The sequence below is a fragment of the Narcine bancroftii genome, chromosome 12, assembly GCF_036971445.1.
Source record: "Narcine bancroftii isolate sNarBan1 chromosome 12, sNarBan1.hap1, whole genome shotgun sequence".
NCBI lineage: Eukaryota > Metazoa > Chordata > Chondrichthyes > Torpediniformes > Narcinidae > Narcine > Narcine bancroftii.
Genome location: NC_091480.1, coordinates 100811011 through 100835551, shown reverse-complemented (window position 1 = coordinate 100835551; position 24541 = coordinate 100811011). Strand labels below are relative to the sequence as shown.

Sequence of the window (24541 nt, the reverse complement as noted above, 5' to 3'; positions counted from 1 at the left end):
CTTCCAATCCGTTGGGACCTGCCCAGAGCCCTGACAATGTTAGTAAATTACCACAAATAAATCTGCTATAATTTCTTCCACTTCTTTCAGTCCCCTGGCCTGTGTTCCACCAGATCTAGGAGACGTGTAGATCCACTGGTTTACTCTTTACTCATAGTGATTGAATCAAGGTCTTCACCTCCTTAACATCACTCTCTGGCCTGCTACCTCTGTCCACTGTTCCCTCTACGCTGTGTGTACAGTTTTCAATCAGCGCACAAAGGAAATTAATGTTTGCACAAAAGGTTAGTTCAAAGTGTAGAATAAAATCTTAACTAATTCTGTTGCTTCGTAGAACGCAGTCTTCCTTGTGTTAAATTCAAACAGGCCAATACAGTTTTATCGGCCATGAGAGATGGGCTAGGGCAAAATGATCTTGAGCCAATTTCAAGTTTACATTTGCGCATTCAGCGCCCACATACTTTGGTCACGTTAACAAAATTTGCACACACTGACGACTGAAAATTAGAGGGAACATTGCCTGTGTCTCCGTCATTTCCATGTGACTCAATATTAATTCCCCCTTGCCTTCCAAGGGACCTACGTCATTTTGTGGTGAAGGTACTTTAACAATTGTCCAAATGCCTTGGTGAATGTCAGGGGTAGTGAACATGCCCAGGAAGCACAGGCCCATGTATCCATGGTAGCATTTGGTTGTGTCCACATGTAAGTGGGAAGGAGACATGTGAGAAAGGGATGAGGAGTCCACTGTCCATCTTCCCTTGGGCCCAGAACATGCTCACCACCCCAATCTCCCAGACCATTCTCACCATTCCAATTTATCAGACCATGTATTGCCTTACATCTATTCACTTGGATCCATGAACATCTCCGGAAAGCTGACGAAAATAAGGACAACAAAATGAGCTTTGAGGAGGTTAAAAGCCTGCTGAAGATGATCAACATTGAAACAGATGATGAATATGCGTACCAGGTCTTCAAGGTAAGAATCTGAGTGCAGAGAGAAAGTGCAACATTAAGTTCTGTTGTAGATGCAGTCGGTCACGGGTCGGTGCATTGTGGGACATGGGTCGGTGCGTTGTAGGTCACGAGTCGGTGCGTTGTGGGTCACGAGTCAGTGCGTTGTGGGTCACGAGTCGGTGCGTTGTGGGTCACGAGTCGGTGCGTTGTGGGTCACGAGTCGGTGCGTTGTGGGACACGAGTCGGTGCGTTGTGGATCACAAGTCAGTGCATTGTGGGACACGAGTCGGTGTGTTGTTAGTCACAGGTCGGTGCGTTGTGGGTCACGAGTCTGTGCGTTGTGGGTCACGAGTCGGTGCGTTGTGGGTCACGAGTCGGTGCGTTGTGGGTCACGAGTCGGTGCGTTGTGGGTCACGAGTCGGTGCGTTGTGGGTCACGAGTCGGTGCGTTGTGGGTCACGAGTCGGTGCGTTGTGGGACACGAGTCGGTGCGTTGTGGGACACGAGTCGGTGCGTTGTGGGACACGAGTCGGTGCGTTGTGGGACACGAGTCGGTGCGTTGTGGGACACGAGTCGGTGCGTTGTGGGACATGAGTCTGAGGTGTGACAGTCATTGCTTGTTCTGCAAGGCAGGATGTTTTGGTGAATCAGCAGCGTTTAAATTTTATAGAGTTCTAACTCTGTCCCTGACCCTCCAACGATTCTGCATGAACACAAACGTCGATAATATTATCGTTCGTTTTCACCCTAACCACCAAGGAGGTGAAATTAAAGAAGCAGATGTTGGAAATGTAAAACGAAAATAGCAAATGCTGAAACTACTGAACGGGTCGGGGAGTGTCCATGGAAGGAACATCAGAGGAGTTAACCGTTCATGTCCAAGGTCCTTCCCAAGGACTGGGGAATGACATGTTACGTTGCAGGGAATGTGTGGGAAGGAAGAAGCAAAGGGAATATCTGTGTGGGTGTGTAGAAGGAGTTCACAGGGGTTCAGAGTATGAGAGATGTGGGATGTTTTACTTTGGTAGGAATATATGGGTCAGCACAACATTGAGGGCTGAAGGGCCTGTACTGTGTTGTAGTGTTCAATGTTTTATCCAGTGTGGATGCTTTCCTTGGCTGGGGTATTGAGCTGTGGGTTACAGCCACAACATGATGTGTCAGCTGATTAGTACAGAGGTGATGAGTCCCTTGACTGAGAGGTGGTGAATGTTTGGAATGCCATGAGGACCATGGCTTCTCACTGACAATATTCACACCAAGTTCAAAATATTTTGATATTCAGGATATAGTGGGATAAGGGCTAAAGGCTGGAATGCAAGAATCAGAAGAATAAGTTGACCGAGATTGGCACCATGTGCACAGGCCCCTTGCCCTAGCCCTTCTCGAGCTGACTTTCTTGTCTGCCCCGTCTGCCTGTGTTCGGCCCAAATTTCTTCTCCGAACAATGTACCTGTCCTGGCAACTCTGTTACAAAGGATCCCTTCCCCCTTCAACTTGATTTTAGATTCCCCCACTTTGTGAAAATATCCTCAACGATTCACCTTACGTCTGCCCTCATGTTTTATTAACATTTATAAGGTCTCCACCCAACGTCCTACATTCCGGGAGAAAGGTCCCAGCCTGGCCAGACATTCCTTATGATTCAGTGAGGCTGAGTGAGGTGTAGAGGGTGGCTTTACAGACCAGGGGAGTGCCTCAGGGATCAGTCCTGAGACCCTTGCTCTTCGTTATATACTGCACGTAAATGATAGGGAAAGGGATGGTTGTGGCAAGATGAACATTTGCTGATGACATGAGAGTATGTGCTACTGTGGATGGTGAAGAAGGTTGCCTGCGTACAAGACCAGATGGGGAACTGGGGTACGGATGTGCGGGGGCTGCATTTTGGGAAATTGAACCAGGGCAGAACCTGCCCTGTTAATGGCAGGGTTTAAAGTCTGTTGTGCTGGGGATGCAAGTGCAGAACCCTTTAATGATGACAGCACAGGTGGAGAGAGCAGTGAAGAGAATGTTTGGCCTTGACATTGAATACCCGTGGTGGGGTGACATGTTGAACTGATACAAGCCGTGGTTTGGATGAAGGTGTTGGCAGGATGAGGGAAGTGGAGTTGTGAGAGTCTAGAAAATCTTGGCCTGTTTTCTTCAGAGCACAGGAGGCTGAGAGGGGTCGATAAGATCCTGACGGCCATTGAAAGGGGAATTAGTGACAGTCTGTTTGCTGGAATGGGATGTAACTGTAAGGTGAGGATGGCGGGCCCACAAAACGAGCTGCCAGACATAGTGGAGGAGGCTGGGACAAGAGGCTTCCAACAATGTCAAAAGTAATAAATACGAGGCCTAGATAATTACACCCCTGAAAATGTGTAAGGGCCCGATCCTACTACCTACATCGTGCCTTCATGAATGGTCCCCGTGAAACGATCAGGCAACAGAAGGAGGTGGGGAGAGTGTATCAGCAATTGAATACAACACGTCAGTGCCATTGCAGGAGTTCAGCTTACTCCGCCCCATTGTCACTTATCTACCACCCGTGAGAACACTGTTCCTGATTCTGGGTCCACTGCCCTACCCCCTGCAGGTGAAACCACACGTTGCCATACGTGGATAGGAGAGGTCTCCAGGGTCACGGAATGAGAGCAGGTCAGTGGGACTAGCACAGACCAGAAGGGTTGAATGGCCTGTTTTCTCTACTGTACCATTCTATGGTTTTGCCACAGGGAGCATCTCCATCTGCCATAAATGGTTTTAAACACTGACATCGAGCCATCTGTTCCAAGAGAAAACCTCAGCTCCTGAAGAACAGGGCGTGGGAATGGGGATCAGGGATCTACACCACCCAGCACACGCTCTGTTCTCGCTGCTGCCATTGGGAAGGAGGTCTAGGGGCTGTGGGACTCATTCAACCAGGTTCTGAGATAGTTGCTACCCCTCTACCATTAGACTCCTGAACAACAGACTAATTCAAAGACTCTAAGGACACATAGTTTGCTCATTATTTATTAGTGACTATTTATTTTCTATATTTGCAGTCAGTTTGTTTACATTTCTTTCTCCGAGTACAGTTTGCTGTTACCAGTAATTGTAAATTCTGCCTGGCCTGCAGTGAAAGAATTGTTTTGTTTTTTTTTTTTTTTTTTTTTTTTTTTTTTTTTTTTTTTTTTTTTTTAAATTTTTTTATTTTTCACACCATAAATCACATTAGCCATGATATACACTATTTCTTTTCACACATATACAGTGACTTTTTCTCCCCCCCCCCCCCCTTTCCTCCCAAACCACCCCCCCACCCCCCCCTCTCATCCATTTTAGGTATACAATCTAGGTTGCATTAAGCCAGTCAGACAATGTTGTCATTCAACCAAATTACACCAGAAATTCTACTGAGTCCATTCTTTTCTTTCCTTCTCCTTCCATCAACTTAGGTAATGTTTGTCCCCGGTAGGTTTTCGCTATTGTATTTAATGTAAGGCTCCTATACTTGTTCGAATATTTCAATGTTATTTCTTAACCAATATGTTATTTTTTCTAATGGAATACATTTATTCATTTAAATTTGGTAGTTTCTTCCTTTTAATTTGGTTATGTATTCCATTAATATTTAAAGACATATAGTTCAGCGTAGCCCTTTTATATTTTGTTTATCTTCTCTTTCCGTTTTTCCATCATTACCTTTCCTCCTTTTCCATTTCTGTTTTCTTATTTTCAACTCTTTATAAGACAACATTCCTACAACATCTAACATTTTCCTTATTCTCCTATTTCTATCTTATTTATCCCCAATCTCCCCTTCACCTCCTGAGTTGTCCTTTATCCCTTGTCGGACAACCACATCTCCCCTCTCCATTTGGATTTGCGAATCCACTCGCAAGCGTCAACTGATTTTGCAGTGACCGCTATTTCCCCCCACCCCGCCTCCCCCAGAAAAGATTTCACTTTTCATATGTCACAAAGGTCCCTCTTTTAATTCCCTCCTTATTCTCTCTATTCCATTACCTTCCCTTATTAATTCTTGTCTATACTATCCATATTTTCCTCTAAGTACAGATACATTCATGTATGCTCATTGTCTCTATTCACTCTTATACCTCTTTACCTGCATACATATCAATCGTGATCATTTTTACTCTCATTACCCGTCTTCATCCCTCAGTCTATTTTTGTCTTTACCCACATACATATCAGTCGTGATCATTTTAACTCTCATTACCCGTCTTCCTCCCTCAGTCTATTTTTGTAATTGTTCTGCAAATTTTCGTGCTTCTTCTGGATCCGCGAATAGTCTGTTTTGTTGTCCTGGAATAAATATTTTCAATACCGCTGGATGCTTTAGTATAAATTTATACCCTTTCTTCCATAAAATCGCCTTTGCTGTATTGAACTCTTTTCTCTTCTTTAGGAGTTCAAAACTTATATCTGGATAAATGAAGATTTTTTGTCCTTTATACTCCAGTGGTTTGTTGCCCTCTCTTACTTTTTCCATTGTCTTCTCCAGTACCTTTTCTCTTGTAGTATATCTTAGGAATTTTACTACAATAGATCTTGGTTTTTGTTGTGGTTGTGGTTTAGAGGCCAATACTCTATGTGCCCTTTCTATTTCCATTTCATGCTGTAGTTCTGGACATCCTAGGGTCTTAGGTATCCACTCTTTTATAAACTCCCTCATATTCTTGCCTTCTTCATCTTCCTTAAGGCCCACTATCTTTATGTTATTTCTTCTGTTATGGTTTTCCATTGTATCTATTTTTTGAGCTAGTAGTTCTTGTGTCTCTTTAGTTTTTTTATTAGATTCCTCCAATTTCTTTTTTAAGTCTTCTACCTCCATTTCTGCTGCTACTGCCCGCTCTTCCATCTTGTCCATTTTCTTTCCCATTTCTGTTAAGGTCATCTCCATTTTATTTATTTTCTCTTCTGTGTTGTTTATTCTTTTTCTTAAATCCTTAAATTCCTGTGTTTGCCATTCTCTAAATGATTCCATGTATCCTCTAATAAGAGCAAGTATATCCTTTACCTTGCCTCTCTTTTCTTCTTCTATTTCACCATATTCTTCCTCTTCTTCTTCCTCTGGGTTGGCCATCTGTTGTTTCTTTGCTGCCCTTTCCTCCTCTTCTATCTTGTTTCTATTGTCTTCTGTGGTCTCTTCTTGCTGCAGGTGTTCTGCAGCTGTCGTTGCCGGCTGTGGAGATCGACTCCCCAGCTGGTCCCCCCTCCCGTCGGTGTGTTTTTTTTCATTCGCATCGCGCATGCGCGAAACTTCGCGCATGCGCGGTTGCGCACTTTTGTTCGGCTCTGCGAGCCATTTTTGTAGTCCATTATTTACCGACCTGAGGGAGCGGGTTTCTCTCTCCGCAGCGGGCCTCTTCGGACAGGTAAGGCCTTCACCTTTTTCCTCCTTTGTCTTCTCTTCCTCTCTTCTTACCGTTGCTTTCGACTTTTCTTTTTTTGTCGCCATCTTCTTTCCACCTTTATACTCACTTTTCTGTAACTTTTATTTCTGTGCCTTTGTGTTTTCTCTTGTTTTTCCCGACTTTTCTGGAGAGGGCTGGAGTTCACCGTCCGGCCACTACTCCATCACGTGACTCCTCTCCCAGTGAAAGAATTGTTGATGTGTGTACTCTGTCAGTGTGGAGTTGAAGGATTGAAAGGTGAAACCAGTGAACTTGGCTCCATTATCTCCCCTCTCCACGTTCTGGTCCTCAATATTTATGTGTCCCCCTGGGCTTGAGTCAGACTTCCCTCCTTGTTTTTGGAAGATGGACTTGGCCAAGTGTAAACACTGCTGCCTTCGAACTGTCGCTGTGTTTCACATCCACAAAGATATGGGAGAGGGGGCTGACTTCACACTTCTTTTACTTGCTGCCCACTGTACAAACCTTCCCCAGGCCTCCAGGAATATAAAACACAGTACACTTGCCCAATTTAAATTCCATCTGCCAATCCTTGGCCAGTTTCCCAGGTCATCTTGATCTTGTGCCAACACATAACATTTTTCACTGGCCAGAAGCTTTCTAACCACGCTAACTACATTCTCAACCAAGTCATCTGGGGGTGGCAGCTTAGTGTAGCAGTTACTGCAACTCTGTTACAGCACCAGTGACCCAAGTTTGAATCCAGCGCTGTCAGCAAGGAGTTTGTACGTTCTCCCCATGTCTGCGTGGGTTTCCTCCAGGTGATACAGTTTCCTTCCACCCTTCAAGGCGTTCTGGAGTTACCAAATCCAGTGTGTGAAGTTGGCCTGTCAGTCGTGGAAGTCTGACTCCCAACTAAACATGACAGGATGTAATACGGAGAGGCAGAGTTGTATTCCCCAGAGAGAATCACATAATATTCAAGGAGGAAATGACACATTCGTTAGAGTGAAGAAACCATGTCTGCAGCACATTGGAACGCAAGTATAATTCTACCCCTTCTGAAGGAAGGAAGTGAAACAACCTGCGCCAGTCATGGACTGATCAGGATCAGTGAAGTGGCTCCGGGACCAGATGGCGGGCTCCGGAACCAGATGGCGGGCTCCGGGAGCAGATGGCGGGCTCCGGGAGCAGATGGCGGGCTCCGGGAGCAGATGGCGGGCTCCGGGAGCAGATGGCGGGCTCCGGGACAAGATGACGGGCTCTGGGATCAGATGGCAGGCTCCGGGATTCGATGGCGGGCTCCGGGATCAGATGGCGGGCTCCGGGATCAGATGGCGGGCTCCGGGATCAGATGGCGGGCTCCGGGATCAGATGGCAGGCTCCGGGACAAAATGGTGAGCTCTGGGACCAGATGGCAGGCTCCGGGACAAAATGGTGAGCTCTGGGAAAGACCCAAGGATGAGGAACAACCCCACCCACCCTGAGCACTTGATCAATGGGCTTCTCTCCAGAGAGAAGACAGGAGAAGCAGGTTCTCAGAGCTAATGCAGCAAAGAGGGGACAACATGTAGAATTCTTCACAGGTGATGATACCAGAGAGTTACTCCAAGGATCTGCCCTGGAGCCTCCATGTCGCTGCAATCATGAAGAAGGTGGCAGCAGATATACTTTGTGAGCTGTCTGAAGAGGATCGGTCCAACACCGAAGACTCTTGTAATCGTCTACAGGTGTACTGTGGAGAGCATTCTCCTCACTGGTATGGAGGCACCAACTCTCGGGACAAGAATAAACTCCAGAGAGTTGTTAACTCGGCCTCAACGATACAGGCACCAGACTTCACTCCATCGAGGACATCTACATGAGGTGGTGTCTTAAAAAAGCAGCCTCAACAGTCCTCAAAGACCCCCCCCCACCACCCAGGCCACACCCTCTTCACTTTGCTACCATCAGGGAAAAGGAACAGGAGCCTGAAGACGAACAATCAATGGCACAAGTACAGCTTTCCTCCCCTCCCCCCCCCCCCCTTACCATCAGATTTGGACAATGACCCCCAGACATAGCCTCACTTTGACTTTTTGTGCACCATTTTTATTTATTGTTGTAAGCTGGTAATAATATGAATGTTTGCCCTGTGATGCTACCTCAAACACTGAATTTATTGTTCATGACAATAAATCCGGATTCTGATCTAACAACGGGAATTCTCTGTAGTTGGAGGAAGCAACAGTTTTCTGTGACAGGCTGATGGTTGGAAACCTACTCCTTCGATAGGTCTCAGGGAGGGAAGGGCTGTCTTTAGATTCTCTCCTAACACCATTGAGACGAAGGTAGGAAGAAGTGATGCCAAGAAATTCGTTAGGGGTTGGGGGAGGGACCACGAGGTGAGAGAGCATTGGATGGGGGGGTGCTGGTGGGGAGAAAGGTCGAGGAAGGGTTTGAGAGGTAGGATCAGGAGTTGGGGCAGAAGATGGAGACTGAAAGCAGCGAAAGGAGTAGGTGGAGAAGGTGACTACTTCACCGAGGTCCTACATTCTGTGGGTTTGAGCTTGAACTCCCAGTATCCAACCATTTCAATCACTCTAACCTTTCCCGTGCAGACGTGTCTCTCCACTGTCAGGACGAGGTTGAGGGGATGCTGAACAATGCATCACGTCCCTCCTGGAAAACTTTAAAGTCAATAGCATGAACATTGAGTTTCCTTGTTCTTGGGAAACCCTCCCCTTCTGGTTCCACTGTTTCCATCTCAGCTGTTTTTCTCCAACCTCCCCACCCCAGCGGACCTGGCCCTCTCCCTGTCTCTACACTGCTTGCACCTTCTCTCCAATACCCCTGGCCAGCTCCTACCCCCGTAACACCACCTCCCATAAACACCACTTCTGTCCTAGTCAAGGGTCCTGACCCGAGATGTTGTCTGACCATTTCTCCCTACGGATGCTGCCCGACCTTGTGAACTCACTGTGTGTCCATGGGTCATTGAGTTGGAGATGGGTGAGACTGATCTTCCTTTCACCTTCTTCAGCAATGCGACAGGTCTAAAACAAACAAACTGGAGGAGAGTGAGATCGAGGAGTTCTGCAGATTCCTAATGCAGCGGCCAGAACTGGAGCAGATCTTCAATTACTATTCCGGAGAAGAGCAGATCCTCACGGTCAGGAAGCTGAGGAGATTCCTAAACTCGCAAAAGGAAACCAGCACTGATGAAAATGCAATGAGAATCATCCAGAAATTTGAGCTGAATGAGACAGGTATGTGAAATGTTCACATTCTCTTAACCACTCTGGGTCAAACCGCTTGGACCTGCCCACAGTAACACATAGTATTTGCCTCACGCAGATGAGGAAAAGGCCCCAACAGGTAGGAAAATCATCTCAAAGTTACCCAAGAGAAGCAAGACTTATGTGGCCAGGAGTGCTTTAAAAATACTTCTGTTCATCAGAAGGGACAGAATCACATTTCTGTCCGCAGGGTCTCCTCCTCTCTCTCAGCTGGAAGCCCCCTTGCCTCTTCCTCACCACTAACCCCTCCCCCTCTCCTCAATTAGATTTAGGCGTCAGGATCACTCAGTGCTCATCTCCCCACCCCCGAACCGATTAGTCTCTGCCTTTCCAACTGGCTGGAAACGTGATCCCATGGATGGGAGGGGGTGGTGTGAGAGTGGGTGGGGTTGGGGTGAGGGAGGCTTGTAGAACATTGGTGATGTGCACGGAGACCTGCTGAAGGGCCAGGTTGCGAATCCAACCTCGATGTTTGGCCATTATTCCATGGAAACAGTGTGTGTGTTTCTGAGTGTTCTGGAAGCCAGGACAGTGTGTGTCTGCAATGAATGTCCAAATCAGGCTATTTTTCTGCTGCTTGAACCTGACACCTCTCCCTCCATTCCTCGCATTCCCACAGGAAGCCTCCTACTCCCCACAGTTTTAACTGCTTCCACACCTGGCAGCCCATCCTGGCAGGGTCTCGATGGTCAGATGAGAAAATGTGTTTATTTAATGCAAGAAACCTGGTGGGGAAAGCTGTAAAAATAGAAATGCTGGTAATTGTTGGTGATTTCACCTTCCCCAACATTGACAGGAAATGCCATCATGTTGGGGGACGGGATAGGGTGAATTTTATTCAGTGTGTCCACGAGAAGTTTCTCCAGTAACATGTGGACAAGCTGACTGGGAAGGGGCAATATTGGACCCAATACTGGAGAATGAACAGGCCGGGTAACTGAGGGATGGACAGGGCAACACCAGTAACCCTCTATTAGCTGTATTATAGTCATAGAAAAGGATAAAACTGGTCTCCACGTTAGAATCCAAAATTGGGGCAAGGCTTGTCTTGTGATTGATTGGGCAGGAGTTAGCAATAGTTGACTGGATGCAAATGTTAGAAAGTAAAAGCATGACTGTCCAAGGTGAGGGGTTCAAGGTGTGATGAGGAAGGTCCAGGTTGGTCCTGAGTGTGTGTGTGTGCACATGCGCCCGCGCAGGGTGGGCTTGTCCACTATTGCACTGTCCCTTGATGAAGAACTCACTCTCCGCGCAGACTCATCTGGCATTCTGCTCGACACTGCCAAGGACTATTAACAAGACATGTGTTGTCCATTGTTAAGGACTTGGTTCTCTGTTGCCAAGGAAGGTAGCAGTGGAATCGTGTTTAGATTTGGAAAATATGACTCAGAAGAAAATACGTCCGTCCTTGAGTGATAATAACCTTGAAACTGTTCCTGGTTTTCAGCCAAGAAGAACCAGCTGTTCACCCAAGATGGATTCATGATGTACTTGTTGTCTGCAGAAGGGGATATATTTAACCATGACCACGACCAGGTCTACCAAGACATGATGCAGCCCCTGAGCCACTACTTCATTTCCTCCTCACACAACACCTACCTGATGGAGGATCAACTGGGAGGTGCAAGCAGTACTGAGGCGTACATCAGGTGAGCATTGTTTCCCACATAAGTGAACGGCTCCGAGTTCTCATTAACTCATGTAGACATGGGCACAAAGCAAAACTCCCCGAACAGCAGGGAAGGAAATAACAGATTCAACCATCCCTGAAACACCGTTACTCCCTGAAACACCATTACTGCCCGGAACACCGTTACTCCCCGCAACACCATTACTGCCTCTGTAACACCATCACTCCTCCCCTTAACACCGTCCCTCCTCCCCATAACACCGTCACTACTCCCCGTAACACCGTTACTGCCCCTATTACACTGTTACTCCCCCTGTAATACCGTTACTCCCTGTAACACGATTACTCTCTGTAACAGCGTTACTCCTCCCCGTAACACCGTTACCCCACCTGTAACACCGTTACACCCCATAACACCATTACTTTCCCTGTTGCACCTTTACTCCCTGTAACACGATTACTTCCCATAACACGATTACTCCCTATAACACGATTACTCTCTGTAACACCATTACTCTCTGTAACACCATTACTCCCCCCAGTTACACCTTTACCCCACCAGTAACATCATTTCTCCCCATGCTGGAGGAACTCAACAGGTCACGCAGCGACCATGGGAAGTAAAGATATAGAACCGACATTTCAGGCCTGAAATGGATGAATCCAGAGTGAAGCAACCCTGGTTAACGTGAGACATAGAGGCAGATATCAGAGAGAAATAGGAGGCCCCTATCAGACACAGGCAGACGAGCTCAAGGGAAAGGAATGTTGGAGAGTAGTGAAGAGGGAAATAAGGAGGATTAAATGTGGTTTTGGGATGGATTTGGAAGACAGGGCAAGGGAGAATCCAAAAAGACTTTATAAAAATGTTAAGAACATGGAAATAATCCTCCTTAAGGATCAGATCTTTATGATGAGCCTGAGGAAATGGGGAAGATTTTCAATGAATATTTTGTGAATGTGTTCACTGCTGAGCAGGTTAAACAGGAGTGGGGGGTAAGGGGATAACTAAACAATCTCTTGGCTATGTTTGCATCTGTGTGGAGGTGTCACCTGTCTTAGATCGTTACAGGGGGGATGAATCTCCAGGCATCCCAGAACTTTATGGGAAGGCAGGAAGGAAATTGTTGGGGCCTTGGAAACATCTCTAACTCCTCGAGGAGGACAGGAGATGTTCTGGAGGATGACACATGTGGAGCTGTTGGTTAAAAAGGGCTACATGGATAATCCGGGGAACTACAGACCTGTCAGTCTCTTGTCCGTGGTAGGGAAACTCCTGAAGAGGATTCTGAGGGACAGAATCTATCAACATTAGGATGAGCCAGAATGGATTTGTGTGTGGGAAATCGTGTCTCAGGAACATGATGGAATTTATTGAAGAGATACCACAGGAGGAAGACCAGGGCAGGGCGCTGGATGCAAGTTAGGGATTTATACACATCGGGACCCACATGGTAGGTTGGTGCAGAAGGTTTGGGAAAGGCGACCAATTGGATAAAGAATTGGGTCAGTGGTAGGAGTCGGAGAGTGGGTGGGGGGCAGTTTTCAGGCTGGAGGATGGTGACCAGGGGAGAGCCTCACAGTTCCGCACTGCGACCCTTGTTTGTGGCAAGGTGAGTTTGCTGGTGACACAAAAAGATGTGGTATAGTGGACAGTGAAGAAGGTTACCGGGCTTTACACCAGGGCCTTAGTCAGATGGGGATCTGAGTTGAGGAACAACAGAAGCAGTTCAATTTGGAGAAGTGTGAGGGGAATCAAACCAGGGCAGGACTTACTCTGTTAACGCAGGGTGCTCAAGTGTGTTGTGAAGCAGAGGGCCTTGGGCTGCATTAAACATGGCAGCACAGGTAGAAGGAGCAGTGGATGGAGTGTTTGGGTCGCTGGCCTTCATTGGTCGGGGTGTTGAATACGAGTGTGGGGGGCATTATGGTTGTTGTACAAGATATTGAAGAGGCCACGCCCAGAATATTGCGAGCAGATTTGGTCGCCTGGCTGTAGGAAGGATGTGGTAATGTCTGAAAGGGTACAGAAGAGGATTAGAAAGTTGTTGCCAGGATTTGGGAAGTTGAGTTATCAAAAGAAGCTAGAAAACTAGAACAGTTTTCCCTAAAACATCTATAAAATCACGACGGGTGTGGATAAGGTAAATTTTGACAGTCTGGATGCCTTAAGATGAGCGGGTTTAGAATGACGTGCGGGCCCAGTTCTTCACCCAGTGGGTGGTGGACACATGGAACGAGCTGCCAGACACAGTGGTGGAGCCAGGGACTCGGCTTCCAATGTGAAACATTGGATAACAACGGAGAGGAGGGGGTGGGCCTAAAGTGGGTAAGTGGAATTAATGCAGGGGGCCACATTGTCCAGCACGGACAACCTGGGCTTGTCACTGTGCTGGGGGACTCGATGACACTGATTGACACATCAAGAGAGAAAAATCACAGCCGATCACTGAGCACCAGCCAGTGAGATGACAGGGAATGTGTGCGGAAACTTAATGTCAAAGGAAGCACATAGTGCATTAACCTTATTAGCAGCAGAGGCTCCCCTCTGAACTGTGGCCGGTTGGACTGCAGATGGCGCTCACTCAATAACTGGGCAGGAAGGGGAGCAAACCTCCGCTGTTCCCTCTCTGACCCGTGTTCAGACTGCCCGCCTTGACACTGACCTCCGCTGTTCCCTCTCTGACCCGTGTTCAGACTGCCCACCTTGACACTGACCTCCGCTGTTCCCTCTCTGACCCATGTTCAGACTCCCTGCCTTGACACTGACCTCCGCTGTTCCCTCTCTGACCCGTGTTCAGACTTCCCGCCTTGACACTGACCTCCGCTGTTCCCTCTCTGACCCGTGTTCAGACTGCCCACCTTGACACTGACCTCCTCTGTTCACACTGAGACCATGTTCAGACTGCCCACCTTGACACTGACCTCCTATGTTCCCACTCTGACCTGTGTTCAGACTGTCCACCTTGACACTGACCTCCTCTGTTCCCACTGAGACCGTGTTCAGACTGCCCACCTTGACACTGACCTCCACTGTTCCCACTGAGACTGTGTTCAGACTGTCCGCCTTGATGCTAACTTCCACTGTTCCCACTGAAACTCTGTTCAGACTGCCCACCTTGACACTGACCTCATCCTTCCCACTTAGACCTGTGTTCAGACTGCCCACCTTGACACTGACCTCCTCTGTTCCCACTTTGACCCTGTGTTCAGACTGCCCATCTTGACAGACCTCTACTGTTACCACTGAGACTGTGTTCAGACTGTCCACCTTGACACTGACCTCCTCTGTTCCCACTGAGACCGTGTTCAGACTGCCCACCTTGACACTGACCTCCTCTTCCCACTCATCCGTGTTCAGACTGCCCACCTTGACACTGACCTCCTCTGTTCACACTGAGACCATATTCAGACTGCCCACCTTGACACTGACCTCCTCTGTTCCCACTGAGACCGTGTTCAGACTGCCCACCTTGACACTGACCTCCTCTGTTCACACTGAGACCATGTTCAGACTGTCCACCTTGACACTGACCTCCTCTGTTCCCACTGAGACCGTGTTCAGACTGCCCACCTTGACACTGACCTCCACTGTTCCCACTGAGACTGTGTTCAGACTGCCCGCCTTGATGCTAACTTCCACTGTTCCCACTGAAACTCTGTTCAGACTGCCCACCTTGACACTGACCTTCTCTGTTCCCACTGAGACTGTGTTCAGACTGCCCACCTTGACACTGACCTCCTCTGTTCCCACTTTGACCCTTTCAGACTGCCCATCTTGACAGACCTCTACTGTTACCACTGAGACTGTGTTCAGACTGTCCACCTTGACACTGACCTCCTCTGTTCCCACTGAGACCGTTCAGACTGCCCACCTTGACACTGACCTCCTCTTCCCACTCATCCGTGTTCAGACTGCCCACCTTGACACTGACCTCCTCTGTTCACACTGAGACCATGTTCAGACTGCCCACCTTGACACTGACCTCCTATGTTCCCACTCTGACCTGTGTTCAGACTGCCCACCTTGACACTGACCTCCACTGTTCCCACTGAGATTGTGTTCAGACTACCCGCCTTGATGCTAACTTCCACTGTTCCCACTGAAACTCTGTTCAGACTGCCCACCTTGACACTGACCTTCTCTGTTCCCACTGAGACTGTGTTCAGACTGCTCACCTTGACAATGACCTCTTCTGTTCCCACTCTGACCCATTTTCAGACTGCCTCCCTTGACAATGCATAACTGTGCCTTTGTTATTGCCTCCAAGGGAGGTAGTCGTTCAGACATCCCGCCTTGACAACGCATAACCGTGCCTTTGTCATTGCCTCCGAGGGAGGGAGTTGTTCAGACAAGTGCAGCTTTTCTGACTGAACTCGATGTGGGTCTTTGCTTTCCAGAGCTCTCCTGAGGGGATGCCGCTGTGTGGAGCTGGACTGCTGGGAGGGGCCAAACGAAGAGCCGATCATCTACCACGGATACACCCTCACCTCCAAAATCCTCTTCAAGGACGTCATCACCACCATCCGGGATTACGCCTTCACGGTCAGCCAACGTCGAAAGTTACTGCTCAACATGTTGTACAAACCTACTCAACAATGTAACCTTCCCCCACCCTACGCACCCTCCCTACCCCCATCCACCATCCCCCACCCATAACCCCACTCACCCTTCCCCCATAACACCACCCATACCCCCACCCATAACCCTACCTTACCCCCACCCATAACCCTACCTTACCCCCACCTATACCCCTACCCTCCCTCCACCGTACCCCCACCTATACCCCCACCCACCCATATTCCCACCTACTCCCAACCACCCATAGCCCCACCCTTCCCTCTATTTTACTTGTATCAATATGCCTGTCTCTTAAATGCCCCCAATGTTCCAGCCTTCACCCCACCCCCGGCCCCACTCTCTGTGTAAACAAGTCCCTCTGATGTCTCCCCTAAACTCGCCTCCCTTCACTTTGGACACATCCTCTGGGGTTTGCTGAGCCTCCCCTGGGAAACAGGCACTGCTCGTCCACCCTGTCTCTGCCCTCGACCAAGTCTCCTCTCATCCTTCCTCACTCCAAAGAAGAATGTCCCAGCTCTGCAAACCTTTGCCCCATGAGACTTTTCCCAATCCAGGCAACATCCCAGTCGGTGGGAGGTTTAGTGGGAATTTTTGGAATAATTGTTTACCCAGGGACTGCCTGGGGGGGAGTGGTGGAAAGATGTCCACTCCCAACATGTGAGCTAAATGGGAGAGGACCTTCAAACCCCTGGCATACAAGGTCACATAGGGTCAGTATAGATGAGCAGCACAGATCCAATGGGCTTAATGGCCTACTTCATGCTGAATGGGTCTCTGATCATTACCAGCAGTGAGTTGAGCAAACTGCTTCTTCTCTTCCCTTCATGTTGAGACCACGATCACCACAAACTCCATTTCGACTGGGCAGCATTTTTCACATCCTTGCAGAACAATGAGTGAACACCCTGAACAGTAGGAACCCTTTCGTGTTCCACCATTCGCTAATCAATGAATTCTCCAATGCCCGAGAAACTCTGCAGGTCAGACAGTGGACTTAATGTAGAAAGATAAAGATGCAGAACAAGCATTTCAGGCCTGAGCCCTTCCTCAGGGCAGGCGCCCAATTCACGTGGCTACAGAGACGGTGGGGGGTGGGGGGGGCAGATCCACAGGCCCTATATCAGCTCAGTGGGGACAATGGACCCTGGTTCCTCTAGGTGTCCCCTGAGGGTGTGTATGGAGGCCACAATGAGAAATGGAATCTTGTCTGAACATAGACGTGGGCAGTTACATGGGATGTGTCTGACTTGGTGTAACTGAGTACTGAATGGTAGATCACTGCACCTGAGCTGGGTCCTGATTGGGCAATCGTTATATCTGAGCTGGGTACCGATTGGACAATCGCCGTGACTGAGTTGAGTGCTGATTTGTGGATTGCCATGCCTGAGCTGGGTACTGATTGGATGATCGCTGTGCCTGAGCTGGGTACGATTGGACAATCGCCATGACTGAGTTGGGTGCTGATTGGATAATCGCCATGCTTGAGCTGGGTGCTGATTGGATGATCACTGTGCCTGAGTTGCTGCCTCTGCACTGAGTTTCCAGACCTTCTCTGATGCCAGGTGTCTGTGTAACCTCCCTGCAGGTCTCTCCATACCCAGTCATCCTGTCCCTGGAGAATCACTGCGGCAAGGAGCAGCAGGCGGTCATGGCCCGGCATCTGAAGGGAATCCTTGGCAACATGCTGGTCACGGCTCCCCTCGATGGCAATGTCCCAAAGGAGCTCCCCTCCCCTGAGGTAAACATGAGGTCCGAGTTCTCCCTCAGTCAGACAACTGGAGCCAGTGGCAGGTATTGAGGAAGGGAGGTAGTTCAGGGTGGTGGTGTGCAGAGGGGGAGGCCGTAAATGTTTGGGACTGACTGAGCGCTCTGTGGCACTTAATCGGTGCCAACCGGTCTCTCCCTAGAACTGTGCTTTGTGTATAGGCTGTTTCGCTGGGACTGCTCGTTAAACCATGAGATAGGGGAGCAGAATTAGGCCATTCAGCCCATTGAGTCTGCTCTGCCATTTGGAACTCGGCCAATGTATATTTCCTCTCAATCTCATTCTCCCACCTTCTCCCCATAACCTTTCACCCCACCTTACTAATCCAGGACAAATCAACCTCCACTTTAAATCTACACGTACTCCAGGGCCATCCTGCCTACATCGAGACCTGGCAACAGATATCCATGGTCCCCATCCCCTCCTCACTGGCCCACACATCCCCTCCCCTCCTCACTGTCCCACACATCCCCTCTTCACTGGCCCAAACATCCCCTCCTCTCCTCATGCCCCACACGTCCCCTCCTCACTGACCCACTCAACCCCTTCCTTCCTCACTACCCCACACATTCCCTCCTCATTGACCCATGTCCCCTCTCTGCCCCACATGTCCTCTCCTCAGTGATCCACTTGTCCCCATTGCACCCCTCACTGTGCCAATCCCCACAGTTCCTTCCCTTTCCAGCATATCTGAGGATGCACATGCCCTGTCACAAGGGGCCAAACCTCTTGGTGCTTCTCAATACCTTCTCGTTCATAATGTTACTGGTTTAAAGACATCATAGTTCCACCCCAAATTTCCACAACATTCACCATGAACACAACTGAGAGGGATCAACTCAGGAGCTCACCACTCCTCTGGTTCCACACACAGACAGACAGAGCACCCCGTTGACAGTGTACCGCAGTGGCAGTGTGCCCTAGTGCCCAATCTGATCTAACTGTGCCTTTTCAGGCTCTCAGGCATAAGATCCTGATCAAAGGGAAGAAGTTTGATGCCTCTGAGACTACGACTGAACATGAGGAGGAAGAAGCAGAGAATGGTGAATGTGAGAACGTAAAAGCTGATGAGAAGAATCAAAAGGTAAGGACTTTGAGCCAGGACGCACCTGTCTGGGAAGCACAGTTTTTCTCAAACCATCCAAAGGAATCTCTCCTGCCTCCTGCAGACATTTTCCTCTCACTTTCTGGCATGGTTGCCAGCTAATGTCCAGCAACTCCCCAGGAGTGGGTCACAAACAGGCCATAACTCCATCACCACTGGTTTATTGGTTCACGTTCAGGGATCTGGGCTGTGCCAACACTCATCCAACATGGATCACCACTGGGAAGGTGGCATGAACCACTGCAATCCTGCTGAAGGTTCACCTAAGCCATCAGGCAGGGACATCCAGGACTAGACCAGTGTCGAGAAAGGGCCTGGTGCACAGAAGGAAAGCTGCAGGTGGTGGTGCTCTATCCCCCAGCATCATTCGTGTCCGTGATAGAGGCTGCTGCAAGGTTCCTTCCATTCTCTGATGGACCAACATCACACCCAGGACTTGAAGGGGCTGAGTCCACGATGCTTCAAGCCTGGAGCTCCCCTGACCACTGGAGGAAGGACTCACCTTGTAAACACATGCAGATGGAGACAGGCAATGGAGCAGCCCCCCCAGTCCAACCGAGGCTGCAGCTGGAGGTAGGAAGGTAGGAAATAAGTAAAATGTTAAGCCCCAAGGAACCTTCATACTGCAAGTACAGGTAAGTCCTTGAATGACCTCGTTTCCTTATGAAGTTGATGGCAATAAAATCATGTCAGCCCTTGTAGTTTATGTGTTACGGCACCAGATGTGGACACTTGCAGTTTATGAACCCAGACAGCAGATGGCGATATTGTCCACACTTCTCGCTTCATGCAGAACAGAAAATTCTCTCCAGGCCGGTCACCACATCCTCCCAAGACTGAGGGGTACGGGGACCAACACGGAATGGAGAGACCATGGGGTACGGGGACTGACACGGAACGGAGAGACCGAGGGGTACGGGGACAGACACAGGGAACGGAGGGACCGAGGGGTACGGGGACCGACACGGAACGGAGAGACCGAGGGGTACGGGGACCAACACGGAATGGAGAGACCGAGGGGTATGGGGACAGACACAGGGAACGGAGGGACCGAGGGGTACGGGGACTGACACGGAACGGAGAGACCGAGGGGTACGGGGACAGACACAGGGAACGGAGGGACCGAGGGGTACGGGGACCGACACGGAACGGAGAGACCGAGGGGTATGGGGACTGACACAGGGAACGGAGAGACCGAGGGGTACGGGGACCGACACAGGGAACAGAGAGACCGAGGGGTACGGGGACCGACACAGGGAACGGAGAGACCGAGGGGTACGGGGACCGACACAGGGAACAGAGAGACCGAGGGGTACGGGGACTGACAAGGTGAATGGTGAAGAGTGGGGAGTCTAGGAATGGTGGAGAGTCTGTGAACGGCGGGGACTTTTGGATCTACTTGAGTCGGGGAACCATGGGGAATCTGGGATCTGTGTAGTCTGGGATCCGCCAGAATCTGGGATCTGCCAGAGTCTTGGAGGATCTGCGGGGTCTGGATCCTTGTGGAGTCGAGGATCCACGGGGAATCTCAGATCCGCGAGGAGTCCGGGATCCACGAGTCTGGGATCTGCGGGGAGTCTGGGATCTGCTGGAGTCTGGGATCTGCAGGGAGTCTGGGATCCACGTGGAATCAGGGATCTGTGGGAAGTCTGAGATCTTCCAGAGTGAAGGATATGCTGGAGTCAGGGATCCACATGGAGTCTGGGATCTGCCGGAGTCTTGGATCTGTCGGAATCAGGGATCCGTATGGAGTCTGGGATCTGCGGGGAGCTAGGGATCTGGGATCTGCGGGGAGGCTAGGATCTGCCAGAGTCTGGGATCTCCATCCTGTGGGAGCCCCGTCCAGTTTGGGAGCTGAGGGTGGCTGGCCTTGATCTGATGTGGTCCTGTCCTTTGCAGGTGTCCGTGGCAGACGTGTCGGAGGAGTTCTCGGACCTGGTGGTTTATTGTAAGGCCGTCCATTTTCACGGCTTCCAGCATGCCTGGAGTAAGGCGTGTGCCTGCGAGCTGTCATCCTTCTCCGAGAACAGAGTAAGGAAGCTCATCAGTGAGGCAGGTAAAGGCCAGCACTTTATGCAGAAAGTGAAATACACAAAGATACTGGAGGATCTCAGCAGGAGATGAAAATTTATCACCGACGGTTCAGGCCTCAGCCCTTCCTTAAGGTAGAAGCAAAGAGCAGACAGGCGTCTGAATAAAGACAGAGAGAGAAAGGGGGAAGAACAGGTGGGGGGGGGGTTCAGACCAACAAAAGGTGCTAATTGGATATGATAAGAGGAGGTGATTTTGGCTCTGTGAAAAGAAACAGGGAAAAGGGAAGAGAGGGGACAAAGATTGTGGGGGGTGGGGGTTAAACAGAAACCAAAGTCTATTTATTCCACCCTGTTGGAGGATCCCAGATCAATGACGAGGTGTTGTTCCTCCAATTTGTGGGTGGTCTCAGTCTGACAGTGGATGAGGCCGTGGACAGACATGTCAGTGGGGGAATGGGATGGGAAATTGAAATGGGTGGACCCTGGGAGATCCTTGCCATTGCAGCAGACAGAGCCAAGGTGCTACACGAAATGATCTCCCGGTCTTTGGGACTCCCTCGTCCACTCCTTTGTTCCCACCAATCGCCCCCTTGCCACTTACCCCTGTGATTACAGGAGATGTGCCCACACCTCTTCCCTCACTGCCATAAGATGCTGCTTAAAAGACTTATCCATCTGACAAAGATGCACGGAGTTAGGGGCAATATGTCAGCTTGGATGATGGATGGTTCTCTGGCAGAAGCAGAGTTGGGATAAATGGGTGTTTCTCTGGTTGGTAATCGGTGGTGAGCAGAGTGCTGCAGGGTCAATGCTAGACCCTCAACTGTTCATGACACATGTTATCGATCTGGAAGGGGGCAGAGGGAAGTGTATCTACATTTGCTGAAGACAGTGAGTGGAAAAGCAAGTTAGGCAGAGGATGTGGAGAGTTTGCAGAGAGACGTAGAAAGTGGCCAAGGGTCTGGGAGATGGAGTCAATGTTGGTCAATGTGAGGTCATCCCCTTTGGAAGGAATTTTATTTAAGGTTGCAGCATTCTGCTGTGCAGAGAGACATGGAAATACTTGTGCATGAATCACAAAAAGTTGATTTGCAGGTTCAATGGGCTGTCAAAAAGCCAAATGGAATGTTGGCCATTGTTTAGGAGCTGGGAGATTCTGCTGCAACTGAGACCACGTCTGGAGATTTGCGGGTGTTTCTGGTCTCTTGGCTGGAGGAAGGATGTACTGGCTTTGGCGGTGATGCAGGGGAGGTTCACGGGGTTTGTTCCAGGGATGAGGGGGTTGGCCAGTTAGATGTGTCTATTTCAACACTCAGAGTGGAAGGAATAAAGGGGATGAAAAAAGCATGGATCAGTACATGGAACTACGATATTATGGCTACTACAGAGACTTGGCTGGAGGAAGGGCAGGACTGGCTGATGCAGGTACTGGGATTAAGGTATTTTAAAAAGAATAGGGTGGGAGATCAGAGGGGGGAGTGGCATTACTGGTCAAGGATAGTATCATGGCTATAGAAAGGGAGGACGTTGCAGAGGGTGGGTCCAGTGAGTTGGTCAGAAATAGGAAGGAAGCAATCACTGTGCTGGGAGTAGTCTATAGTACCCCAAATGGCCTTCAGGACCCTGAGGAGCAGATGAACAGGCAGATTTTGGAACGGTGCAGGAAATACAGGGTTGTAGTTATGGGTGATTTCAACTTCCCTAATAATTACCTTTACCTCCTGACTGCAAAGGATAGATGGGGCTGAATTTGTCAGGTGTGTCCAAGAAGGATTCCAGACACAGTGTGTGGACAGACCGATGAGAAGGGAGGGCATAGTGGATCTAATTCTGGGTAATGAACCTGGTCAGGTGGCTGACGTCTCGGTGGGGGGCATTTTGGTGAAAGTGACCACAACTCCCTGAGCTTTAGCATAGCTCTGAAAAAAGATGAAAGCAGACAACATGGGAAAGTATTTAATTGGGGAAGGGATGAGGCAGGAACTAGCGAGAGTAAATTAGAAACAGATGATCAAAGGTGAAAGCACAGAACTAATGTGGAGGAAGTTGAGGAACCTCCTGAGCTGGGTTCAGGATAGGTTTGTCCCACTGGGACAAGGAAAAGATGGTGGGAAATGAAAAAAAACAGGTGAGGAAACTGGTCAAGAGGAAGATGGAAGCCTACATTAGATATAGGAAGCAGGAAGGGCTCATGAGAAGTATATGGTAGCCAGGAAGGAGCTCAAGAAAGGATTTAGGAGAGCTCAGGGGCGAGAAGGCCTTGGCATGTGGGATTAAGAACCCCAAGGTGCTTTATGTGTATGTGAAGAACAGGATGACGAGAATGAAGGTGGGGCCACTAAAGGATAAAAGAGGCAACATGCCTGGAGGCGGAGGAGGTTGGGGAGGACCTGTATGAATATTTTGCATCAGTATTCACAAGAGAAAAGGATTTTGATCAGGGTGAGGTCGGAATAGAACAGGTTTGTGTGCTGGACAATGTGGCGGTTAAGGAAGAGGAAGTGTTGGATCCTCTTTAAAAACATCGATATATCCTCGGTTGCTGTGGGAAGTGAGAGAAGAGGTAGTTGGAACAGTAGCTATAATCTTTGAGTCCTCTTTGACTGAGTGGAGGTGCCGGAGGATTGGAGAATGGCAAATGTCATCCCCTTGTTTAAAAAAGGTAATAGGGAGAATTCTGGAAATTATAAACCAGTGAGTCTTACGTCAGTGGGGTGTAAACTGTTGGAGAGGATTCTTAAGGACAGGATCTGTGAGCATTTGGAGAAGTCCAGTCTACCCAAGCATAGTCAGCATGGTTTTGTGAAGGGAAGTTTGTTCCTCACTGGAATTCAGAAGAATGAAATATAGAAACATTTAAAATTATGAAGGGGATCGATAAGATGGAGAAAGGAAAGTGTTTCACTGAAGGTTCAAGATTCAGGGAGATAGATTTAGGTCAGAGATGAAGAGGAACTGCTTCTCCTAGAGCGTGGTGAATCTTTGGAATTCTCTGCGATGGAGGCTGCCTCATTAAATGTGTTTAAGACAGATAGAGTTATGTGATCGGGGAATGAAGGCTCACACAGGTGTTGCTGAGTCCACAACCAAATCAGCCATGATCTTATTGAATGGCAGAGCAGGCTTGACGGGCTGAATGGCTGGCTCCTACTCCAAGATGTGATGTCATTCAGCCAACACGAATGGTGTCATCAACAAATTTAAAGATAATGTTGGAGCTGAACCTGACTACATTTGTGGGTGGAGTGAGAACAGAGCAGGGGTGGAGGTGCCCGTGTTGATGGTCAGTGAAGACCTCATGTTGCTGATCTGCTCTGTTCAACGCAAGTCAGGGATCCCAGATCCCTGAATTTGGTTATTCGTTTTGCTGGTGTATCAGTGTGATCAATGATCAGCCCAATGAGGGTGTTTCTGTAATTCAGAAAAGGTCTGTGTTTCCCTGTTGTGATGAAGGGTGAACTGATGGCACTCAGCCATCATCAGGGACATCCTCTGTCAGGAAATAACCACCTGAAGTCTCAGCCACCACTGAGCTCCCCCCATCGGTATCAGCCAGAAACTAAAAGCCATGCCCGTCTCCACCGCCTGTGGCTCAGGAGCAGAACTTTGTCACGACGGACTGTTCCCCTGTGTCATAATGAATGACCTGTTTTTTTCAGGGAGCCTCTTTGTGCGTTACAACACAATGCAGCTGTCCAGGATTTATCCAACGGGCTCCCGAGTGGATTCCTCCAACTACAACCCTCAGGAGATGTGGAACGCTGGATGCCAGCTAGGTCAGAGGCTCATCCATCTGCTTGTTGCTCACTCCCCAACAGTCCTCATTCAAATTAAAAGGAAA

General features: G+C 49.1%; 1 protein-coding gene across 2 annotated transcripts in view; it reads left to right on the top strand.

Annotated features, from left to right (window-relative positions):
- Nucleotides 1–24541, top strand: part of LOC138746800 (1-phosphatidylinositol 4,5-bisphosphate phosphodiesterase delta-3-like) — a 48928-nt gene that overhangs the window by 18509 nt on the left and 5878 nt on the right. The window contains exons 4-11 of one of the 2 annotated variants that reach the window (XM_069905258.1): nt 853–982; nt 9330–9555; nt 11033–11234; nt 15617–15761; nt 17383–17535; nt 18518–18646; nt 20567–20723; nt 24360–24476. In XM_069905258.1, the coding sequence (XP_069761359.1) occupies nt 853–982; nt 9330–9555; nt 11033–11234; nt 15617–15761; nt 17383–17535; nt 18518–18646; nt 20567–20723; nt 24360–24476 (1259 nt within the window). The remainder of the gene's footprint in view (nt 1–852; nt 983–9329; nt 9556–11032; nt 11235–15616; nt 15762–17382; nt 17536–18517; nt 18647–20566; nt 20724–24359; nt 24477–24541) is intronic. The other variant, XM_069905259.1, reaches the window with a different exon arrangement.